Source organism: Callorhinus ursinus, unplaced genomic scaffold (assembly GCF_003265705.2).
Source record: "Callorhinus ursinus isolate GAN/ISIS: 27379988/994484 unplaced genomic scaffold, GSC_fseal_2.0 scaffold1, whole genome shotgun sequence".
NCBI classification, from domain to species: domain Eukaryota; kingdom Metazoa; phylum Chordata; class Mammalia; order Carnivora; family Otariidae; genus Callorhinus; species Callorhinus ursinus.
In genome coordinates this window covers 73827624-73850897 of record NW_027397063.1, presented here as the reverse complement: position 1 = coordinate 73850897, position 23274 = coordinate 73827624, and the positions used below count along the sequence as shown (strand labels likewise).

The following is a 23274-nucleotide window of genomic DNA, read 5'->3' as shown; positions in this document are numbered from 1 at the left end:
CAAATACAAACCATGGATACAAACTAGGCCTGGGGTTGGAAGGTGTGTGCACCTGTTTGCTCAGGCCATGTCTTTAAAAAATCTATGTTCATGGTTTCTGTCTTCTTTACCTCTCTAAGTTCTCAGAGAACTATTTTTATCTTTGATGTCAAGGTACATTTAGTTTTTTTCTTTATTCATTTGGGGCAAATTTGTGTTATTTCAAAAAAGATCTGAGGCAACTTGAAAAACATTAATAACATAATAAAACAAAGGATTGGTAGAGAAGTCAGAGCAAAAGGGAGAGCTAGCTAGGCCAAGTCAGGGTGGCAGGACAGTAAATTCTTCTGATTATTAAAGTAACATAATAAAATCCTAGGAAGTGAAAAAATAAAGCCTTGGAAGCCCTCCAGTTTCATTTTTCATATGGTTTAATGAAATTGCAACACAGGACAACCCTGATCACACTTATTTGTGTGTGATATTCTACATAAGCTTCCCTCCATATCTTTTCTGTTTAGACCTAGTGGGAATAATATGTTTGTGAAGAACTTCACCATTCCTTTTTTCATTCTCAAGAGTTCTCTTGCAGTCACTGTTATTGTGGTAAAACTGATGAGAAGTTTAAAGGGTTCATGCCCAGGTTGTGGGTCTTCCGCTAGGTTTTGGGAAGGGTCATGTCTTCCTTAGAATTACATAGCATACGAAGAAGTGACAGAAGGATTAGAATCTGTAGCTTTGAAATAAATGCACTTTTGCTAGAAATCTATTTTTGTTTCGTTCTTAAATTACCTTTTTTTAAAAAAAATCACAAAGCTTTACACTCTAAAGGAGAGTAAATTCTCCTACCTAATTAAATGTCCTTCAGGTGTTTATTGGTAAGTGTTGGGCAACATGTATCCAAAGTTACCTGATACAGAGAGAAGGGGGCTGACACCACAAGTTGTCCCTGGGGTGGTGAGGGAGCTTCTGACTCAGCTCAGAAAACCTAGTCATTTTGAGGGTCTGGGGGCTATGAGAGTGGAGAAAGGAGAATGGCAACTTTATACAGAAACACTTATTATTTGAGTTTCAATCCCACTTTTTCCTCCATATTACTGACGTTTCTGGTTATTTAGCATAATAACCATTACTATGAGTGAGTCAAGTAAAATACTATATGTCAGGTACTTTCACACACATTACATCACTTTGTCTCACATCAAACTCTCAGGCAGCTTCTGTTAGTCTGAGGTTTCTCATCATCGGCACTATTGACATTTGGACCAGACAATTCTTCATTGTGGGGGGCTGTCTTGTGCATAAGCTGCTTAGCAGCATCCCTGCCTCCTACCCACTAGATGCCAATAACTCGCCTCCTCCCAAATCATGACTACAAAAAAAGTCTTTCTAAAATTGTCCCCAGCTGAAAACCACTGTTAGTTCCATTTTAATAGGGGAGAAAAGCTGAAAGAGGTTTAATAACTGACCCAAGGTCAGACAATAAGAATTGTGACAATATGTAAATGCAGCTCCTTCTGACTTGGTGGGTTTTTATCTTTCTGTACATTAGAATCATCTGGGAAGTTGTGTGGAATGCTAATGTCTGAGACCCAACCCTGATCAAGCAAATTAATTTCTCTGAGGTAGAGCAGGGTGCTGGTATGTTGAAAACTCCCCAGGTGCATTCTAAAAAAAGTCTCCCCCAAACCCCATGCCAGATGATGAGGTGAGGCAAAGGTAGATATTAGGACAAGTCACAGCCCCTTCCCTTCCGCCCCATTTCTCCCCTACCTGTGGCTTAGAAAATCCAACCATCCCAATGTTAGGTGGTCATGGGCAATGACTGCCCAACAGTTGATCTTTAACTGCCCTGTCTTCTGGAAAACAAGGAGAGACAACATAAAGGGCATGTAAATTGGTACTCACAGTTCGATGATTTATCCATTGATTATGGCGGTATTCCAAAGTTCCCCCTAAGTCCTCTGTCAGTTGGCTTTTGTCAATGTAGCCATGAAGGTCAGACACAGAGTTTAACATAATGATCTGTAGGGGGAAAAAATCAATATATTCCTCACAGATAATTAAATAGTAGCTCATCTAGGTTCTATTATTTAAGCAGCACTTGAACTTTGCCTGATCAGGAATTCATATACAAAGAGTTGCTACATCCAGCAGAGAAATGTTTTATACTCCCTTTACATTTTCCCCCTTTAAGCGAGGAATAACAAAGGTTGTACAGTCTGTGACGAAAGAATGACTTGGTTCAGGGGACTCCATTCTAAGCTATCCAGAAGTCAGCTCTTACTTTAGGTGGATTTTTGTCAAAAGTTACCAAGCTAAAGTATACTCTTTGGCCACCAAAATCAAGTGCTATACTGAGGCCTAAAAATCTGCAATGAGAAGCCCAGTAAGGGGTAGGCTAGTGAATATCAAAATAAAATTAGAATATGGGCACATACTGAGGAGTGTGTATTAAAAAGATTTACTACACTGATGCCTCCCATGAGGAATGTTGATATGCCCCCAATTTATCCTGCATGGAGGAGATTTGGAGGTAACAGGGAGTGGATTTTTTTTTTGAATTAACAGTCTGGTTCATTAACAAACCCATGCTGGGGCGCCTGGGTGGCTCAGATGATTAAGCGTCTGCCTTCGGCTCGGGTCACGATCCCAGGGTCCTGGGATCAAACCCCACATCAGGCTCCATGCTCAGCAGGGAGCCTGCTTCTCCCCCTCCCTCTCTCTCCCACTGCTCATGCTCTCTCTCTCTTTCTCTCTCTGTATCTCTGTGTCTCAAATGAATTAAAAAAACAAAAACAAAAAACCCATGCTGATGAACGAATGCCCACACACCTAGAGGGAGCAGACACATTCCAAATTGTCCATTTCTGCTCCTCTGCAGTGGCTCTGACCAGATCGTGGTCCTAGTTCTCTGTTCCAGGGATTATATCACACCCCCTACTCACTTCTAAAGAGAAACAAGGACCCTCACTCCTACTTCCGAAGCATGTCCCCCTGTAAGCCTTTAACTTAGCGGCTTTATATTTTTTCACTCCTTGTTGATTATTTTGAAAACTGACTCTTGGTCAGAGGACATAAGAACATAGGCTTTCTGGGGTGCCTGGCTGGTTCAGTTGGTGAAGCATGTGACTCTTGATCTCTGGGTTGTGAGTCTGAGCCCCATGTTGGGTGTAGAGATTACTTAAAAATAAAATCTTAAAAAAAAGAATAGGAGCTTTCTTCTATTATTTATAGCATTAGTCAAGTGATAAACCCACTTTGAATAGAAAGAATGTAAGTTAGGGCACAAAGTCTATAGGCGAAAACAAAATTGATGTACTCGTTCAACAAATAACGTATTGAATTTCTAAGAAATGCCAGGCTCTGAGGGATAACATAGTCAGCACAACAGTCCCTGCCTCATGGAACTCAGGTTCAGTGGGATTTGGTTACTACATATCACTGTTAACCTTATCAGGTCCCTGACTTTCTCCTTCACTTCTGAAAAGGAGTTTGGAATGTGTTTTATTAATTCATTAATTACATTTTTTCTTACATTTTTATTGTTATGTTAATCACCATACATCATTAGTTTTTGATGTAGTGTTCCATGATTCATTGTTTGTGCATAACACCCACTGCTCTACGCAGAACGTATCCTCTTTAATACCCATCACCAGGCTAACCCATCCCCCCACACCCCTCCCCTCTAGAACCCTCAGTTTGTTTTTCAGAGTCCATCGTCTCTCGTGGTTCGTCTCCCCCTCCATTTCCCCCCCCTTCATTCCTCCCCTCCTTCTAACTTCTTTTTTTTTCTTAACATATATTGCATTATTTGTTCCCGAGGTACAGATCTGTGATTCAACAGCTTTGTACAATTCACAGCGCTCACCATAGCACATACCCTCCCCAATGTCTATCACCCAGCCACCCCATCCCTCCCACACCCCACCACTCCGGCAACACTCAGTTTGTTTCCTGAGATTAAGAATTCCTCATCAGTGAGGTCATATGATACATGTCTTTCTCTGATTGACTTATTTCACTCAGCATAACACCCTCCAGTTCCATCCACGTCATTGCAAATGGCAAGATCTCATTCTTTTTGATGGCTGCATAATATTCCATTGTGTATATATACCATTTCTTCTTTATCCATTCGTCTGTCAATGCACATCTTGGCTCTTTCCACATTTTGGCTATTGTGGACATTGCTGCTATAAACATCGGGGTGCACGTACCCCTTCAGATCCCTACATTTGTATCTTTGTGGTAAATACCCAGTAGTGCAATTGCTGGATCGTAGGGTAGCTCTATTTTCAACTTTTTGAGGAATCTCCATACTGTTTTCCAGAGTGGCTGCACCAGCTTGCATTCCCACCAACAGTGTAGGAGGGTTCCCCTTTCTCCACATCTCCGCCAACATCTGTCGTTTCCTGACTTGTTAATTTTAGCCATTCTGATGGGCGTGAGGTGGTATCTCATTGAGGTTTTGATTTGGATTTCCCTGATGCCGAGCGATGTTGAACACTTTCTCATGTGCCTGTTGGCCATTTGGATGTCTTCTTTGGAAAAATGTCTGTTCATGTCTTCTGCCCATTTCTTGATTGGATTATTTGTTCTTTGGGTGTTGAGTTTAAGAAGTTCTTTATAGATTTTGGATACTAGCCCTTTATCTGATATGTCATTTGCAAATATTTTCTCCCATTCTGTCAGTTGACTTTTGGTTTTGTTGACTGTTTCTTTGGCTGTGCAAAAGCTTTTTATCTTGATGAAGTCCCAATAGTTCATTTTTGCCCTGGCTTCCCTTGCCTTTGGCGATGTTTCTAGGAAGAAGTTGCTGTGGCTGAGGCCCAAGAGGTTGCTGCCTGTGTTCTCCTTTAGGATTTTGATGGACTCCTGTCTCACATTTAAGTCTTTCAACCATTTGGAGTCTATTTTGGTGTGTGGTGTAAGGAAATGGTCCAGTTTCATTCTTCTGCATGTGGCTGTCCAATTTTCCCAACACCATTTGTTGAAGAGACGGTCTTTTTTCCTCTGGACATTCTTTCCTGCTTTGTCAAAGATGAGTTGACCATAGAGTTGAGGGTCCATTTCTGGGCTCTCTATTCTGTTCCATTGATCTATGTGTCTGTTTCTGTGCCAGTACCATTCTGTCGTGATGATGACAGCTTTGTAATAGAGCTGGAAGTCCGGAATTGTGATGCTGCCAGCTTTGCTTTTCTTTTTAAGATTCCTCTGGCTATTCGGGGTCTTTTCTGGTTCCATACAAATTTTAGGATTATTTGTTCCATTTCTTTGAAAAAAGTGGACGGTATTTTGATGGGGATTGCATTGAATGTGTAGATTGCTCTAGGTAGGATTGACATCTTCACAATGTTTGTTCTTCCAATCCAGGAGCATGGAACATTTTTCCATTTCTTTGTGTCTTCCTCAATTTCTTTCATGAGTATTTTATAGTTTTCTGAGTACAGATCCTTTGCCTCTTTGGTTAGATTTATTCCTAGGTATCTTATGGTTTTGGGTGCAATTGTAAATGGGATCGACTCCTTGATTTGTCTCTCTTCTGTCTTGTTGTTGGTGTATAGGAATGCCACGGATTTCTGTGCATTGATTTTATATCCTGCCACTTTATGAATTCCTGTATGAGTTCTAGCAGTTTTGCGGTGGAGTCTTTTGGGTTCTCCACATAAAGTATCATATCATCTGCAAAGAGTGAGAGTTTGACTTCCTCTTTGCCAATTCGGATGCCTTTGATTTCTTTTTGTTGTCTGATTGCTGTGGCTAGGACTTCTAATACTATGTTGAATAGCAGTGGTGATAGTGGACATCTCTGCCGTGTTCCCGACCTTAGGGGGAAAGCTCTCAGTTTTACCCCATTGAGAATGATATTCACTATAGGTTTCTCATACATGGCTTTTATGATATCGAGGTATGTACCCTCTATCCCTACACCCTGAAGAGTTTTGATCAAGAAAGGATGCTGTACTTTGTCAAATGCTTTTTCTGCATCTATTGAGAGGATCATATGATTCTTGCTCTTTCTTTTGTTAATGTATTAATCACGTTGATTGATTTGCAGATGTTGAACCAGCCTTGCAGCCCAGGGATAAATCCCGCTTGGTCATAGTGAATAATCCTTGTAATGTACTGTTGGAGCCTATTGGCTAGTATTTTGGTGAGAATTTTTGCATCCATGTTCATCAAGGATATTGGTCTGTAATTCTCCTTTGTGATGGGGTCTTTGTCTGGTTTTGGGATCAAGGTAATGGTGGCCTCATAAAATGAGTTTGGAAGTTTTCCTTCCATTTGTATTTTTTGGAACAGTTTCAGAAGAATAGGTATTCATTCTTCTTTAAATGTCTGATAGAATTCCCCTGGGAAGCCATCTGGCCCTGGACTTTTGTTTGTTGGGAGATTTTTGATGACTGCTTCAATTTCCTTAGTGGTTATATGCCTGTTCAGGTTTTCTATTTCTTCCTGGTTCAGTTTTGGTAGTTGATACATCTCTAGGAATGCATCCATTTCTTCCAGGTTATCTAATTGGCTGGCATTTAGTTGCTCATAAAATGTTCTTATAATTGTTTGTATTTCTTTGGTGTTGGATGTGATCTCTCCTCTTTCATTCATGAGTTTGTTGATTTGGGTCATTTCTCTTTTCTTTTTGATAAGTCTGGCCAGGGGTTTATCAATCTTGTTAATTCTTTCAAAGAACCAGCTCCTAGTTTCGTTGATCTGTTCTACTGTTCTTTTGGTTTCTAGTTCATTGATTTCTGCTCTGATCTTTATGATTTCTCTTCTCCTGCTGGGTTTAGGCTTTATTTGCTGTTTTTTCTCTAGCTCCTTTAGGTGTAGGGTTAGGTTGTGTATTTGAGACCTTTCTTGTTTCCTGAGAAAGGCTTGTATTGCTATATACTTTCCTCTCAGGACTGCCTTTGCTGCATCCCAAAGATTTTGAACAGTTGTGTTTTCATTTTCATTGGTTTCCATGAATTTTTTTAATTCTTCTTTAATTTCTTGGTTGACCCATTCATTCTTTAGTAGGATGCTCTTTAGCCTCCATGTATTTGAGTTCTTTCCGACTTTCCTCTTGTGATTGAGTTCTAGTTTCAAAGCATTGTGGTCTGAAAATATGCAGGGAATGATCCCAATCTTTTGGTACCGGTTGAGACCTGATTTGTGACCTAGGATGTGATCAATTCTGGAGAATGTTCCATGGGCACTAGAGAAGAATGTGTATTCCGTTGCTTTGGGATGGAATGTTCTGAATATGTCTGTGAAGTCCATTTGGTCCAGTGTGTCATTTAAAGTCTTTATTTCCTTGTTGATCTTTTGCTTAGATGATCTGTCCATTTCAGTCAGGGGGGTGTTAAAGTCCCCCACTATTAATGTATTTTTGTCGATGTGTTTCTTTGCTTTTGTTATTAATTGCCTTATATAATTGGCTGCTCCCATGTTAGGAGCATAGATATTTACAATGGTTAGATCTTCTTGTTGGATAGACCCTTTAAGTAGGATATAGTGTCCTTCCTCATCTCTTATCACAGTCTTTGGTTTAAAATCTAATTTGTCTGACATAAGGATTGCCACCCCAGCTTTCTTTTGGTGTCCATTAGCATGGTAAATGGTTTTCCACCCCCTCACTTTCAATGTGGGGGTGTCTTTGGGTCTAAAATGAGTCTCTTGCAGACAGCATATCGATGGGTCTTGTTTTTTAACCCAATCTGAAAGCCTGTGTCTTTTGATTGGGGCATTGAGCCCATTTACATTCAGGGTAACTATTGAAAGATATGAATTTAGTGTCATTGTAATGCCTGTAAGGTGACTGTTATTGTATATTGTCTGTGTTCCTTTCTGGTCTATGCTGCTTTTAGCATTAATTACATTTTTTTAAGTAAGCTCTACCCCCAATGTGGGTCCCACACCCACAACCCTGAGATCAAGAGTCACATGCTTCACCAACTGAGCCAGCCAGACACCCCAGAAGTTTGGGAATTTTAAAAATTACATTTATAATATAAGAAAAAGTAGAAAGAAACCAAACCTGAATCCATTTTTGCCTTTCCCTCCTAAAAATTTTAAACCACTTTTGGGAGTTTCAAAAAGATAATTAGTCTTTCTAGAATTAGAAATTTTAGGACACAAAATAAGAAATTGCCAATATATTTTGCTTCTTGAAATATTAATTGCTATGGTAACACTTGGAGTTGTTTTTTTTTTTTAATACCAATGTGGAACATCTTATTAGGCAGAAGTAACTTTGTCACACAGTCCAGAGTTTTAAAAAACATATCCTGGGGCGCCTGGGTGGCTCAGTTGGTTAAGCGTCTGCCTTCGTTTCAGGTCATGATCCCAGGTGAGCCCGGCGTCAGGCTCCCTGCTCAGCAGAAAGCCTGTTTCTCGCTCTCCCTCAGCTGCTCCCCCTGCTTGTGCTCTCTCTCTGCCAAATAAATAAATAAAATCTTTAAAAAAATGAAATAAAATAAAAAATAAAAATAAATTAAAAAAATAAAAAGCATCCTGCCAGGCTGCACATCTTCTGTTCCACCTAACTTCTGTTCCATGCTTGCTGGGACTCTGCCTACTCATCTTTAACTGTAGAGGATTAAGACAAATTTTAAATTGGAAGCTAAAAATGAAAATTAGAAATAAAAGGAAGATATTAGAGGATTTAGTACTGTTAAATATTGATCAAAGCAATCCCAATTAAAATCCCAGCAGACTTTCTGTAGAAAGTCTCTTTCTGTAGAAAGTCTCAAGCTAACTCCAAAATCTATACAGAAATGCAAAATAGATAGAATAGGTGAAACAATTTTGAAAATGAATAAAGTTTCAAGACTTACAAACTACAAAGATCAAGGGTTTGGTAACGGCAAAGGACAGCCAAATAGATCAATGGAACAGAGTAGAGTCCTGAAATAGACTCACACAAATATGATCAAGTGTTTTTTTTTAACTCTTTATTTTAAAGTAATTATAGTAGCTATAGTAATTTTGAAATAATTACATAAGTACAGATTCACAGGAAGTTGCAAAGATAGTACAGAGAGGTCCCATGTATCCTTCACCCAGTCCCTGCCCTCTATGGTTGCACCTTATGTAATTATAGTACAAAATCAAAGGCAGGAAGTTGATATTGATGTATGTTTAGTTCTATATTATTTTCTCACATCTGTAGATTTGTGTAACCACCAGCACAATCAAGATGCAGAACTGTTTCATCACTACAAAAGTCTCCCTTATGCTATCCTTTTTTTTTTAAGATTTATCTATTTATCTGAGAGAGAGAGAGAGAGAGAAACAGAGAGAACACAAGCAGGGGGAGAGCCAGAGGGAGAGGGAGAAGCAGACTCCCCACCGAGCTGTGAGCCCGACACAGGGCTCGATCCCAGGACCCGGAAATCACAACCTGATCCAAAGACAGACGCCCAACCATCTGAGCCACCCAGGCACCCCACCCTTGTGCTATCCTTTACAGGCACACCCCACCCAATAGAACTAAACATACATCAATATCAACTTCCTGCCTTTGATTTTGTACTATAATTACATAAGGTGCAACCATAGAGGGCAGGGACTGGGTGAAGGATACATGGGACCTCTCTGTACTATCTTTGCAACTTCCTGTGAATCTGTACTTATGTAATTATTTCAAAATTACTATAGCTACTATAATTACTTTAAAATAAAGAGTTAAAAAAAAACACTTGATCATATTTGTGTGAGTCTATTTCAGGACAACCCAATCATCCCTGAACCCTGGCAGACATGAACCTGACTTTTGACAGAAGTGCAAAAAGTCAATTCCATGGAGAAATAATTCCATTTTCAACAAATGGTGTTAAAACAACCAGACATCCATATGCAAAAAAAGGAACCTTAATTTACATCTCATACAAAAATTAACTCAAAATGCATCAGAGATCTAAATCTAAAACATAAAACTTGGAGAAAAAAAACATAAAGGAAAAATCAGGAGAAAATCTTTGAATTAGGCAAAGAGTTCTGATATACAACACCAAAAACACAACACATAGAAGAATTGATAAACTGGACTTCATCCAAATTAAAAACATTTGCTCTGCAAAAGACATGGTTAGGAGGATGAAAAGACAACCCACAAACTAGGAGAAAATATTTGCAAATCATATCTGACATTGGATTCATATCTACTCTCAAAACTCAACAGTAAAAAAACATATAATTAAAAATGAGCAAAGAGGACTTCTGAAAAAAATGGTGAAGTAAGAGGACCTCGGCCCACAGACACACCTAGATAACAGCCACATCAGTGCAGCTAACTCAGAAAACCCAAAGGCTGGCAGAAGAGACTTTCCACAGTTAATAGAGAGGAAGCCACACAGAAAGAGGTAGAAGGGGCAGAGATGCAGTTGGGAACCAAACTCCCATGGAGACTTAACCACAAACAGCAGGGACACCACAAACAGGGAGAAGGGTGAGGAGCAGACTCCACACCAGGGACCCGGGGCACAGGGAACCTGCAGTGGGAAGACAAGTCCCATTACATTTGGCTTTGAAAACCAGTGGAGCTTAACTTTGTGACTTTTTACAATCAGGAGGGCTTTAGTCCAGGTATTTTAAAAATTAGCAGGCTTAGCTCTGGGAGAGATAGAGGGCGATAGGAAACTGAGTTCCCATCCTTAAAGAGCCAAAACAACAAACAACCCAACCAAGGTATGGTATAGAAGCAGCAGTCTGAAAGTGCCAAGGGTATATGGGAAGGAGATTTATTTACTAATCTCACAACCTGCACTGGAGGGGCAGGATCTTCAGGTGACTTCTCTTAGAACAAAGCCCCAGCAGGTGCCATCACCCCCAACCCCAAGGCAGCCTAGATAGCCAGACAGCTATGGAAACCAGCTCAAACACTCTCCCATAGCTTGCTAACACCACACACCCCACTTCTGCATTCTCCTGCTGATCCACCTCATCCACCCTACTCCACTGGCGTCTCTCCAAAGTGGCTCCTGCCAAGACACATCCTGCAAGCAACCCCCAGGGTCCAGTGCCACTCCAAAGTGACTCCTCCCCTGGGGAAAGAGGAAGATAACCACACAGATCAGTGTGACTACAGTCCCAGCAGATGGGACTAGGGCAGACCTCTGGTCTAACTGCCAGGCCCACCCACCAACAAGGCTCTCAGGGGGCAGCATGGGAGAATGCCCTGAAGTTTAGTACCACTGCTGCCCTGGCAGATGGGCTGAGGGCAAGCACCTGGTCTGACTGCTGACATTGTCCAACTACAAGCCCACAGTGGCCGCAGACCAGCCCTTTAACCCCACAGGGAACAAATTGCCTGGTGCACCCACAATAGGCAAAGTCGGCCATTGCAGCCAACTGGACTGAAAGCAAACGAGGCTCAGCCACAATATGGGACACATACAACCCACAAAGGAGACACTCCTAAAGCACCTGGTTCAGGTAAACAGGGGCATTGTGCTACAGGGCACTACAGGACCTCTTCTTCATAAGGCTACTATTTTCAAGAGCAGGAGACAAAGCTGACTTTCCTAACTTGTAGAAATAGACAGAGAGTTAGACAAAATAAGGAGACAGGAGTATGTCCCAAATGAAAGAAAAGGACAAAAACCACATTAAAAAAGTTAAATGGGGGGCGCTTAGGTAACTCAGTCAGTTAAGTGTCCAACTCTTGATTTCAACTCAGGTCATGATTTCAAGCCCCACATCAGGCTTCATGCCCTGTGGGGAGTCTGCTTGAGGATTCTCTCCCTCTCGCTCTCCCTCTGCCTCTACCCCATTCACGTGCATGTGCGCACGCTCACTCTTTCTCTCTTTAAAATAAATAAATAAATCTTAAAAAAATAGTTAAATGAAGGAGATAAGTAATACACCTAATAAAGAACTCAAAGTAATGGTCAGAAAGATACTCACAGGACTTGAGAAAAGAGTGGAGGATCTCACCAAGACCTTCAACAAAGAAATAGAAAATATTAAAAAGAACCAATCAGAGATGAAGAACTCAATAACTGAAATTAAAAATACACTAGAGGGTATCAATAGCAAATTAGAGAAGGCAGAAGAACAGATCAGTGATCTGAAATACAGAGTAATGAAAGCAACCAAGCTCTCTGCTCTGGGTAGCCAGGCCCAAGGGTGGGGGGGAAAGCAACCAAGCTCAATGGCAAAAAAGAAAAAGAATAATAAAAGCTGAGAATAGATTAAGGAAACTCAGTGACATCATCAAGCATAATAATATTAGCAGTACAGGGATCCCAGAAGGAGAAAAGAGAGAAAAGGAGGCAGAAAATTTATTTGAAGAAATAATAGCTAAAAACTCCCCAAATCTGAGGAAGGAAACAGAAATCCAGATCTAAGAGGCACAGAGAGCCCCCAACAAAATCAACCCAAGGAGGTCTACACCAAGACACACAGTCTTTAAAATGGAAAAAGCAATGATAGAGAATTTTAAAAGCAGCAAGAGAAAGGAAAACAGTTACATAAAAGGGAAATTCCATAAGGCTATCAGCTGGTTTTTCAGCAGAAACTATACAGGCCAGAAGAAAGTGGCATGATATAGTCAAAGTGGTGAAAGAAAAAAAAAAACCTGTAAACAAGAATACTCTATCCAGCAAGATTATTCAGAATAGAAGGAAAGATACAGAGTTTCCCAGACAAATAAAAGTTAAAGGAATTCATCACCACTAAAACAGCCTTACAAAAAACTTTGAAGGGAATTCTTTGAGTGGAAAGAAAAGGCCATAATAGGAGTAAGAAATTATAAAATGAAAAAAAATTCACAAGTAAATGCAGACATAATAAAAGTAGTAGATGAGGGGAGCCTGGCTGGCTCAGTTGGAAGAGCATGCAGCTCTTGATCTCGGGGTCATGAGTTGAACCCCATGTTGGGTGTAGAGATTAATTAAGTAAACTTTTTTAAAAAAGTAGTTGATGAATCACTCACAAAACCATTACGGAGGTTAAAGCACAAAAGCAGTAAAATCAATTACCTGTACAGAAATCAGTCAAGGGATTCACAGAATAAAAGGAAGTTAAGTATGACATCATATACATAAAACATGGAGGTTGGAGATGTAAAAATTTAGTGCTTTTAGAATGGGTTCAAACTTAAATGATGAACAATTTAATATAGACTGCTCTATGCATCAGATGTTACATATGGACCTAATGGTAACCACACAAACACCCACACACACACAAATTTGTAATAGCCACACAAAAAATAAAGAGAAAGAAATCCAAACATATCAATAAAGAAATCATCAAACCACAAGGGAAGACAGCAAGAGAAGAAGAAAGGAGCAGAGAATTACAAAAACAACTGTAAAACACAAAACAAAATGGCAGATGTATTTATCAATAATTACTTTGAATATACTTCAAATCAAAAGACATAGGATGACTGAATGGATAAAAGAGCAAAACCCATCTATATGCTGCCTACAGGAGACTCATTTCAGACCTAAAAACATATGCAGATTGAAAATGGAAAATGGAAGAACATTTACCGTGCAAATGGAAGTGAAAAGAAAGCTAGTGTACCAATATTTATTTCATACAAAATCAACTTTAAGACAGACTGTAACAAGAGACAAAGAAGGACACTACATAATGATAAAGAATACAATCCAACAAGAGAATATAGCAATTGTAAATGTTTATGCACCCAACATGGAAGCACCTAAACATATAAAGTAACTATTAGCAGACATGAAGGTAGAAATCAATAGTAATACAGTAATAGTAGAGACATTAACACCCCACTTACATCCATGGATAGGTCATCCGACAGGAAATCGACAAGGAAACAGTGGCTTTGAATGACACAATGGCCTAGATGGATCTAACAGATATATTCATCCTAAAACAGCAGAATACATTCTTTCCAAATGCATATGGAACATTCTCCAGAATAGATCACATGTTAGCCACAAAACAAGTCTCAATAAATTCAAAAAGACTGAAATCATATCATGCATCTTTTCTGACCATAATGGTATGAAACTAGAAATCAACCACAAGAAAAAAATTGGAAAGAACAAAAACACATGTGTAAGAACATAAATAACATGCTACTGAACAATGAATGGGTCAACCAAGAAACCAAAGAAGAAATCAAAAAATACACATGGAGACAAATGAAAATGAAAACACAGCAGTCCAGATTTTTGGGATGCAGTACAAGCTGTTCCAAGAGAGAAGATGATAACAATACAGGCCTACCTCAAGAAGCAAGAAAAGTCTCAAACAAACCTAACCTTACACTAAAGGAGCTAGAAAAAGAAGAACAAACAAAGCCCAGAGACAGTAGGAGAAAGGAAATAATGACTAGAGTGAAAGAAATGAAATGGAGACAGCTTTGTAACATAGCGTGAAGTCTGGATTTGTGATGCCACCAGCTTTGGTTTTCTTTTTCAACATTCCTTTGGCTAGTCGGGGTCTTTTTCTGGTTTCCATATAAATTTTAGGATTATTTGTGCCAGCTCTGTGAAAAATGTTGATGGTATTTTGATGGGGATTGCACTGAATGTGTAGATTGCTCAGGGTAGCATAGACATTTTAACAATATCTGTTCTTCCAATCCATGAGCATGAAATGTTTTTCCATTTCTTTGTGTCTTCCTCAATTTCCTTCATAAGTGTTCTATAGTTTTCAGAGTACAGATCCTTTACCTGTTTGGTTAGGTTTATTCCTAAGTATCATATGATTTTTGGTGCAATTGTAAATGCGATCGATTCCTTAATTGCTCTTTCTTCTGTCTCATTGTTAGTGTATAGAAATGCCACTGATTTTGTGCATTGATTTTATGTCCTGTCATTTTGCTGAATTCCTGTATGAGATCTAGCAATTTGCAGGTGGAGTCTTTTGGGTTTTCCACATAGAGTATCATGTCATCTGCAAAGAGTGAGTTTCACTTCTTTGCCAATTTGGATGTGTTTTATTTCTTTTTGTTGTCTGATGGCTGAGGCTAGGACTTCTAGTACTATGTTCAAGCTCTATTACAAAGTTGTAATCATCAAGACAGTGTGATACTGGCACAAAGACAGACACATAGATCAATGGAACAGAACAGAGAACCCAGAAATGGACCCTCAACTCTATGGTCAACTAATCTTCAACAAAGCAGGAAAGAATATCCAATAGAAAAAAGTCTCTCCAAAAAATGGTTGTTGGGAGCATTGGACAGCCACATGCAGAAGAATGAAACTGGACCACCTTCTTGCATCATATAAAAAAATAAACTCAAATGGATGAAAGACCTAAATGTGAAACAGGAATCCATCAAAATCCTAGAGGAGAAAACAGGCAGAAACCTCTTTGACCTTGGCTGTAACAACTTCTTACTAGACACATTGCAGGAGGCAAGGGAAACAAAGGCAAAAGTGAACTATTGGGACTTCATCAAGATAAAAAGCTTCTGTACAATGAAGGAAACAATCAACAAAACTAAAAGGCAGCTTTAGGAATGGGAGAAGATATTTGCAATGACATATCAGATAAACGGTTAGTATCCGAAATCTATAAAGAGATTATCAACTCAACACCCAAAAAACAAATAATCCAGTTAAGAAATGGGCGGAAGACATGAATAGACATTTTTCCAAAGAAGATATCCAGGTGGCTAAGAGACACAGGAGATAATGCTCAACATCACTCATCATCAAGGAAATACAAATCAAAACCACGATGAGATCCCACCTCACACCTGTGATAATGGCTAAAATTAACAACACAAGAAACAGGTGTTGGCAAGGATGTGGGAAAAGGGGAAACCTCTTGAATTGTTGGTGGGAATGGAAAATGGTACAGCCACTCTGGAGAACAGTATGGAGGTTCCTCAGAAAGTTAAAAATAGAACTACCCTGCAACCCAGAAATTGCACTAAGAGGTATTTGCCCAAAGGATACAAAAATACAGATTTGAAGGGGTACGTGCACCCTGATGTTTATAACAGCATTATCAACAATAGCCAAACTATGGAGAGAGCCCAAATGTCCATCGACTGATGAATAAAGAAGATGTGGTACACATATACAGTAGAATATTATCCAGCTGAATAATGAATGAATGAAATCTTGCCATTTGCAATGACATGGATGGAGCTAGAGTGTATTATGCAAAGTGAAATGACCTAAAGAGAAAGACATATATCATATGATCTCACAAAGAAAACAGATGAACATATGGGAAGTTGGCAGGGGAAAGGGATAGAGGGAAATAAACCATAAGAAAATCTTAACAATAAAGAACAAACAGGGTTGATGGAGGGAGGAAGGTGGGGAGATGGGATAGGATGGGTGAAGAGTATTGAGGAGGGCACTTTTTGTGATGAGCCCTGGCTATTTTAAGTGATGGATCACTGAATTCCACTCCAGAAACCAATATTGCACTGTATGTTAACTAAGTAAAATTTAAATTTAAAAAAATTTAAAAAAAATAAAAACAAAGTAAGGAAGACAAACCAACAGTTTGGGCTGTCATTTAAAAGGTTAAATGTATTTTGACGTCTGGTTCCATCAAGTTTGGTAACATTACACTGAACTCTATGGTGCATCAGAACAGTGAGATCATCTTCCACAGGTGAAATGGTAGCTGACATGGTGAATGTTTAGCATTAAAAAATGTCCTACTAGGAGCAAGATGGCAGAGGAATAGGAGACCTGGATTTCGTCTGGTCTCAGGAATTCAGCTGAATAGGGATCAAACCATTCTGAACACCTACGAACTCAACAGGAGATGGAAGATAAGAGTAACAACACTCTGAACAGAAAAGGACGTGCGGAGAAGTGAATCCGAGGTGATATTCGGGAGGATAGACGACGGGGGAGGGGGCCTCTGTCCGCCGCTTCTGGCAAGTGATAGAGCCGCGGAGCACAAAATCGGAACTTTTAGAAGCCGGCTCCCCTGAGGGATGTCGCTCCAGTGGCTAAGCGGGGGGTGGAACCCTCGCAGGACAGTGTGGTCTCAGGACCCTTGGGGTCACAGAAAGACCGGGGGTGCCTGAGTGCAGCAGAGCTCCCAGGTATCGGAGCGGGGAAGCCGGCTGCAGAGACGGAGCCGAGGCGCGGGCTCTCAGCTCAGGGTTGCCATAAACTGTGATCCGCGGCCCAGTCGGGCCACTGCTCCTTCCAGCAGGGACCCAACAAGCGGCAGAGCCAGGGAGACTCCCCTTCCTCCCCCAGGAGGAGTGGCATGGAAGCACACCGCAGGGATCTGCTGGGTTTGGAGACTCCACACGGGGTCGGGTGCCAGACATAGAAACGCTCGATCACAGGCCGGGTGAGCACGGAGTGCGGCCGGAGACCAGGGAGACGGGAGTGACTGCTTTTCTCTGGGGGCACACTGAGGAGCGGAGCCCCGAGTTCTCAGCTCCTCCGGGTGGAGATTGGGAGGCCACCATTTTCACCCTGGTCCTCCAAAGCTGTACTGAGAGCTTGCAGGGAACAAAAGCTCCTGAGAGCAAGCCCGAGCAGCTTGCTTAGTCCGGACTCACAAGGGCGGGGCAATTCCGCCTCTGGCAAAGACATTTGGGAACCATGGCAACAGGCCCCTCCCCCAGAAGATCTGCACGAACAGCCAGCCAAGACCAAGTTTACCGATCAAGGAGAACGGGAGAACTCCAGCACTAGGGGAATACTGCACATAGAATTCATGGCTTTTTTTTACCATGATTCATTAGTTTTTCCAAAGTTAATTTTTTTAACTGTTTTTTTTTTAATTTTTCTTTTTCCCTTTTTCAACCAACATCTTATCAATCCCTTTTTTAAAAAAACATTTTTTATTTTTCATTTTTAGACTCATATTTTATCCCTTCATAGTAGTTACCCTTATTTTTGGCATATATATATATATAAGTTGTTCTCTCTTTAAAATTTTGAGATACAGTTTCTTCTAACAGATCAAAATATACCCTAAATCACTAGTGTATGGCTTTGTTCTAGTCTCCTGCCTGATCACATTCTCTCCCTTTCTTTTTTTCCTTTTTTATTTTTTTTTAAATCTTCTTTCTTTTTTCAAACAACTTCTTATCAATTCCTTTTCTAAAATCTTTTATAATTTTCATCTTTACAGTCATCTGCCATCGCTTCATTGTATCAACCCTTATTTTGTACATATATAAGTCTTTCTTCCTTTAAAATTTTAGCAGGCACTTTCTTCTAACAGACCAAAATATGCCCAAAAGCTAGTGTGTGGCACTGATCTATGCACTACCCTGATCATATTTGATCATATTCTGTTTTTTTGTTTTGTTTTGTTCTGCTTTTGTTTGTTTTTATATTTTTCTTTTTCCTTTTTTTTTTTCTCTTCTTTCTTTCCCTTTCTTGTCCCCTGGTTTCAGGTCTTTTCTGATTTGTATAGAGTATATTTGCTGGAGACGTTGTTAACCTGTTAGCATTCTGTTCTCTCATTCATCTGTTCTCTGGACAAAATGACAAAAAGAAAAAAATCACCTCAGCAAAAAGAACAAGAGGTAGTACCGTCAGCTAGAGACCTACTCAATACTGACATTAGTAAGATGTCAGACCTAGAGTTCAGAATCATGACTTTAAAGATACTAGCTGGGCTTGAAAAAAGTGTGGAAGTTATTAGAGAAACCCTTTCTGGAGAAATAAAAGAACTAAAATCTAACCAAGTCGAAATCAAAAAGGCTATTAATGAGGTGCAATCAAAAATGGGGGCACTAACTGCTAGGATACATGAGGCAGAAGAAAGAATCAGCGATATAGAAGACCAAAGGGTGGAAAATAAAGAGGCTGAGAAAAAGAGAGAGAAACAACTACAGGATCACGAGGGCAGAATTCGAGAGATAAGCGATACCATAAGATGAAACAACATTAGAATAATTGGGATCCCAGAAGAAGAAGAAAGAGAGAGAGGGGCAGAAGGTATATTGGAGCAAATTATAGCAGAGAACTTCCCTAATGTGGGGAAGGAAACAGGCATCAAAATCCAGGAGGCACAGAGAACCCCTCTCAAAATCAATAATAATAGGTCAATACCCCGACATCTAATAGTAAAACTTAGAGTCTCAGAGACAAAGAGAAAATCCTGAAAGCAGCTCGGGAGAAGAGATATGTAACCTACAATGGTAGAAACATTAGATTGGCAACAGACCTATCCACAGAGACCTGGAAGGCCAGAAAGGACTGGCATGATATCTTCAGAGCACTAAATGAGAAGAATATGCAGCCAAGAATACTATATCCAGCTAGGCTATCATTGAAAATAGAAGGAGAGATAAAAAGCTTCCAGGACAAACAAAAACTAAAGGAATTTGGAAACACAAGACCAGCCCTACAAGAAATATTGAAAGAGGTCGTCTAAGCAAAAAGAGAGCCTAAAGCAACATAGATCAGAAAGGAACACAGACAATATACAGTAACAGTCACCTTACAGGCAATACAATGGCACTAAATTCATACCTTTCAATAGTTACCCTGAATGTAAATGGGCTCAATGCCCCAATCAAAAGACACAGGCTATCAGATTGGATTAAAAAACAAGACCCATCAATATGCTGTCTGCAAGAGACTCATTTTAGACCCAAAGACACCCCCAGATTGAAAGTGAGGGGGTGGAAAACCATTTACCATGCTAATGGACACCAAAAGAAAGCTGGGGTGGCAATCCTTATATCAGACAAACTAGATTTTAAAACAAAGACTGTAATAAGAGATGAGGAAGGACACTATATCCTACTTAAAGGGTCTATCCAACAAGAAGATCTAACAATTGTAAATATCTATGCCCCTAACGTGGGAGCAGCCAATTATATAAGGCAATTAATAACAAAAGCAAAGAAACACATTGACAACAATACAATAATAGTGGGGGACGTTAACACCCCCCTAACTGAAATGGACAGATCATCTAAACAAAAGATCAACAAAGAAATAAAGACTTTAAATGAAACACTGGACCAAATGGACTTTACAGACATATTCAGAACATTCCATCCCAAAGCAACGGAATACACATTCTTCTCTAGTGCCCATGGAACATTCTCCAGAATTGATCACATCCTAGGTCACAAATCAGGTCTCAACCGGTACCAAAAGATTGGGATCATTCCCTGCATATTTTCAGACCACAATGCTTTGAAACTAGAACTCAATCACAAGAGGAAAGTCAGAAAGAACTCAAATACATGGAGGCTAAAGAGCATCCTACTAAAGAATGAATGGGTCAACCAGGAAATTAAAGAAGAATTTAAAAAATTCATGGAAACCAATGAAAATGAAAACACAACTGTTCAAAATCTTTGGGATGCAGCAAAGGCAGTCCTGAGAGGAAAGTATATAGCAATACAAGCCTTTCTCAGGAAACAAGAAAGGTCTCAAATACACAACCTAACCCTACACCTAAAGGAGCTAGAGAAAAAACAGCAAATAAAGCCTAAACCCAGCAGGAGAAGAGAAATCATAAAGATCAGAGCAGAAATCAATGAACCAGAAACCAAAAGAAGAGAAGAACAGATCAACGAAACTAGGAGCTGGTTCTTTGAAAGAATTAACAAGATTGATAAACCCCTGGCCAGACGTACCAAAAAGAAAAGAGAAATGACCCAAATCAACAAATTTATGAATAAAGGGGAGAGATCACAACCAACACCAAAGAAATACAAACAATCATAAGAACATATTATGCGCAACTCTATGCCAGCAAATTAGATAACCTGGAAGAAATGGATGCATTCCTAGAGATGTATCAACTACCAAAACTGAACCAGGAAGAAATAGAAAACCTGAACAGACCTATAACCACTAAGGAAATTGAAGCAGTCATCAAAAATCTCCCAACAAACAAAAGCCCAGAGCCAGATGGCTTCCCAGGGGAATTCTATCAGACATTTAAAGAAGAATTAATACCTATTCTCCTGAAACTGTTCCAAAAAATAGAAATGGAAGGAAAACTTCCAAACTCATTTTATGAGGCCACCATTACCTTGATCCCAAAACCAGACAAAGACCCCATCAAAAAGGAGAATTACAGACCAATATCCTTGATGAACATGGATGCAAAAATTCTCACCAAAATACTAGCCAATAGGCTCCAACAGTACATTACAAGGATTATTCACCATGACCAAGTGGGATTTATCCCTGGCCTGCAAGGCTGGTTCAACATCTGCAAATCAATCAACGTGATACAATACATTAACAAAAGAAAGAGCAAGAATCATATGATCCTCTCAATAGATGCAGAAAAAGCATTTGACAAAGTACAGCATCCTTTCTTGATCAAAACTCTTCAGGGTGTAGGGATAGAGGGTACATACCTCGATATCATAAAAGCCATGTATGAGAAACCTATAGTGAATATCATTCTCAATGGGGTAAAACTGAGAGCTTTCCCCCTAAGGTCGGGAACACGGCAGAGATGTCCACTATCACCACTGCTATTCAACATAGTATTAGAAGTCCTAGCCACAGCAATCAGACAACAAAAAGAAATCAAAGGCATCCGAATTGGCAAAGAGGAAGTCAAACTCTCACTCTTTGCAGATGATATGATACTTTATGTGGAGAACCCAAAAGACTCCACCGCAAAACTGCTAGAACTCATACAGGAATTCATAAAGTGGCAGGATATAAAATCAATGCACAGAAATCCGTGGCATTCCTATACACCAACAACAAGACAGAAGAGAGACAAATCAAGGAGTCGATCCCATTTACAATTGCACCCAAAACCATAAGATACCTAGGAATAAATCTAACCAAAGAGGCAAAGGATCTGTACTCAGAAAACTATAAAATACTCATGAAAGAAATTGAGGAAGACACAAAGAAATGGAAAAATGTTCCATGCTCCTGGATTGGAAGAACAAACATTGTGAAGATGTCAATCCTACCTAGAGCAATCTACACATTCAATGCAATCCCCATCAAAATACCGTCCACTTTTTTCAAAGAAATGGAACAAATAATCCTAAAATTTGTATGGAACCAGAAAAGACCCCGAATAGCCAGAGGAATCTTAAAAAGAAAAGCAAAGCTGGCAGCATCACAATTCCGGACTTCCAGCTCTATTACAAAGCTGTCATCATCAAGACAGTATGGTTCTGGCACAGAAACAGACACATAGATCCATGGAACAGAATAGAGAGCCCAGAAATGGACCCTCAACTCTATGGTCAACTCATCTTTGACAAAGCAGGAAAGAATGTCCAGAGGAAAAAAGACCGTCTCTTCAACAAATGGTGTTGGGAAAATTGGACAGCTACATGCAGAAGAATGAAACTGGACCATTTCCTTACACCACACACAAAAATAGACTCCAAATGGTTGAAAGACCTAAACGTGAGACAGGAGTCCATCAAAATCCTAAAGGAGAACACAGGCAGCAACCTCTTGGGCCTCAGCCACAGCAACTTCTTCCTAGAAACATCGCCAAAGGCAAGGGAAGCAAGGGCAAAAATGAACTATTGGGATTTCATCAAGATAAAAAGCTTTTGCACAGCCAAAGAAACAGTCAACAAAACCGAAAGACAACCAACAGAATGGGAGAAAATATTTGCAAATGACATATCAGATAAAGGGCTACTATCCAAAATCTATAAAGAACTTATCAAACTCAACACCCAAAGAACAAACAATCCAATCAAGAAATGGGCAGAAGACATGAACAGACATTTTTCCAAAGAAGACATCCAAATGGCCAACAGACACATGAAAAAGTGCTCAACATCGCTCGGCATCAGGGAAATCCAAATCAAAACCTCAATGAGATACCACCTCACACCGTCAGAATGGCTAAAATTAACAAGTCAGGAAACGACAGATGTTGGCGGAGATGTGGAGAAAGGGGAACCCTCCTACACTGTTGGTGGGAATGCAAGCTGGTGCAGCCACTCTGGAAAACAGTATGGAGGTTCCTCAAACAGTTGAAAATACAATACCCTACAATCCAGCAATTGCACTACTCGGTATTTACCACAAAGATACAAATGTAGGGATCTGAAGGGGTACGTGTACCCCGATGTTTATAGCAGCAATGTCCACAATAGCCAAACTGTGGAAAGAGACAAGATGTCCATCGACAGGTGAATGGATAAAGAAGATGTGGTATATATACACAATGGAATATTATGCAGCCATCAAAAGGAATGAGATTTTGCCATTTGCAACGACGTGGATGGAACTGGAGGGTGTTATGCTGAGTGAAATAAGTCAACCAGAGAAAGACATGTATCATATGACCTCACTGATATGAGGAATTCTTAATCTCAGGAAACAAACTGACAGTTGCTGGAGTGGTGGGGGGTGGGAGGGATAGGGTTGCTGGGTGATAGACATTGGGGAGACATTG

General features: G+C 39.9%; 1 protein-coding gene across 3 annotated transcripts in view; it reads right to left on the bottom strand.

Moving 5' to 3' along the window:
- The window catches only part of MCF2L2 (MCF.2 cell line derived transforming sequence-like 2), a 259995-nt gene that overhangs the window by 162325 nt on the left and 74396 nt on the right, over positions 1-23274 (bottom strand). For all 3 annotated transcript variants that reach the window (XM_073896615.1, XM_073896620.1, XM_073896623.1), the window contains exons 6-7: positions 11875-11910; positions 1888-2004 (exon numbers count right to left, since the gene is read on the bottom strand). In XM_073896615.1, coding sequence (XP_073752716.1) covers positions 1888-2004; positions 11875-11910 — 153 coding nt within the window. The remainder of the gene's footprint in view (positions 1-1887; positions 2005-11874; positions 11911-23274) is intronic.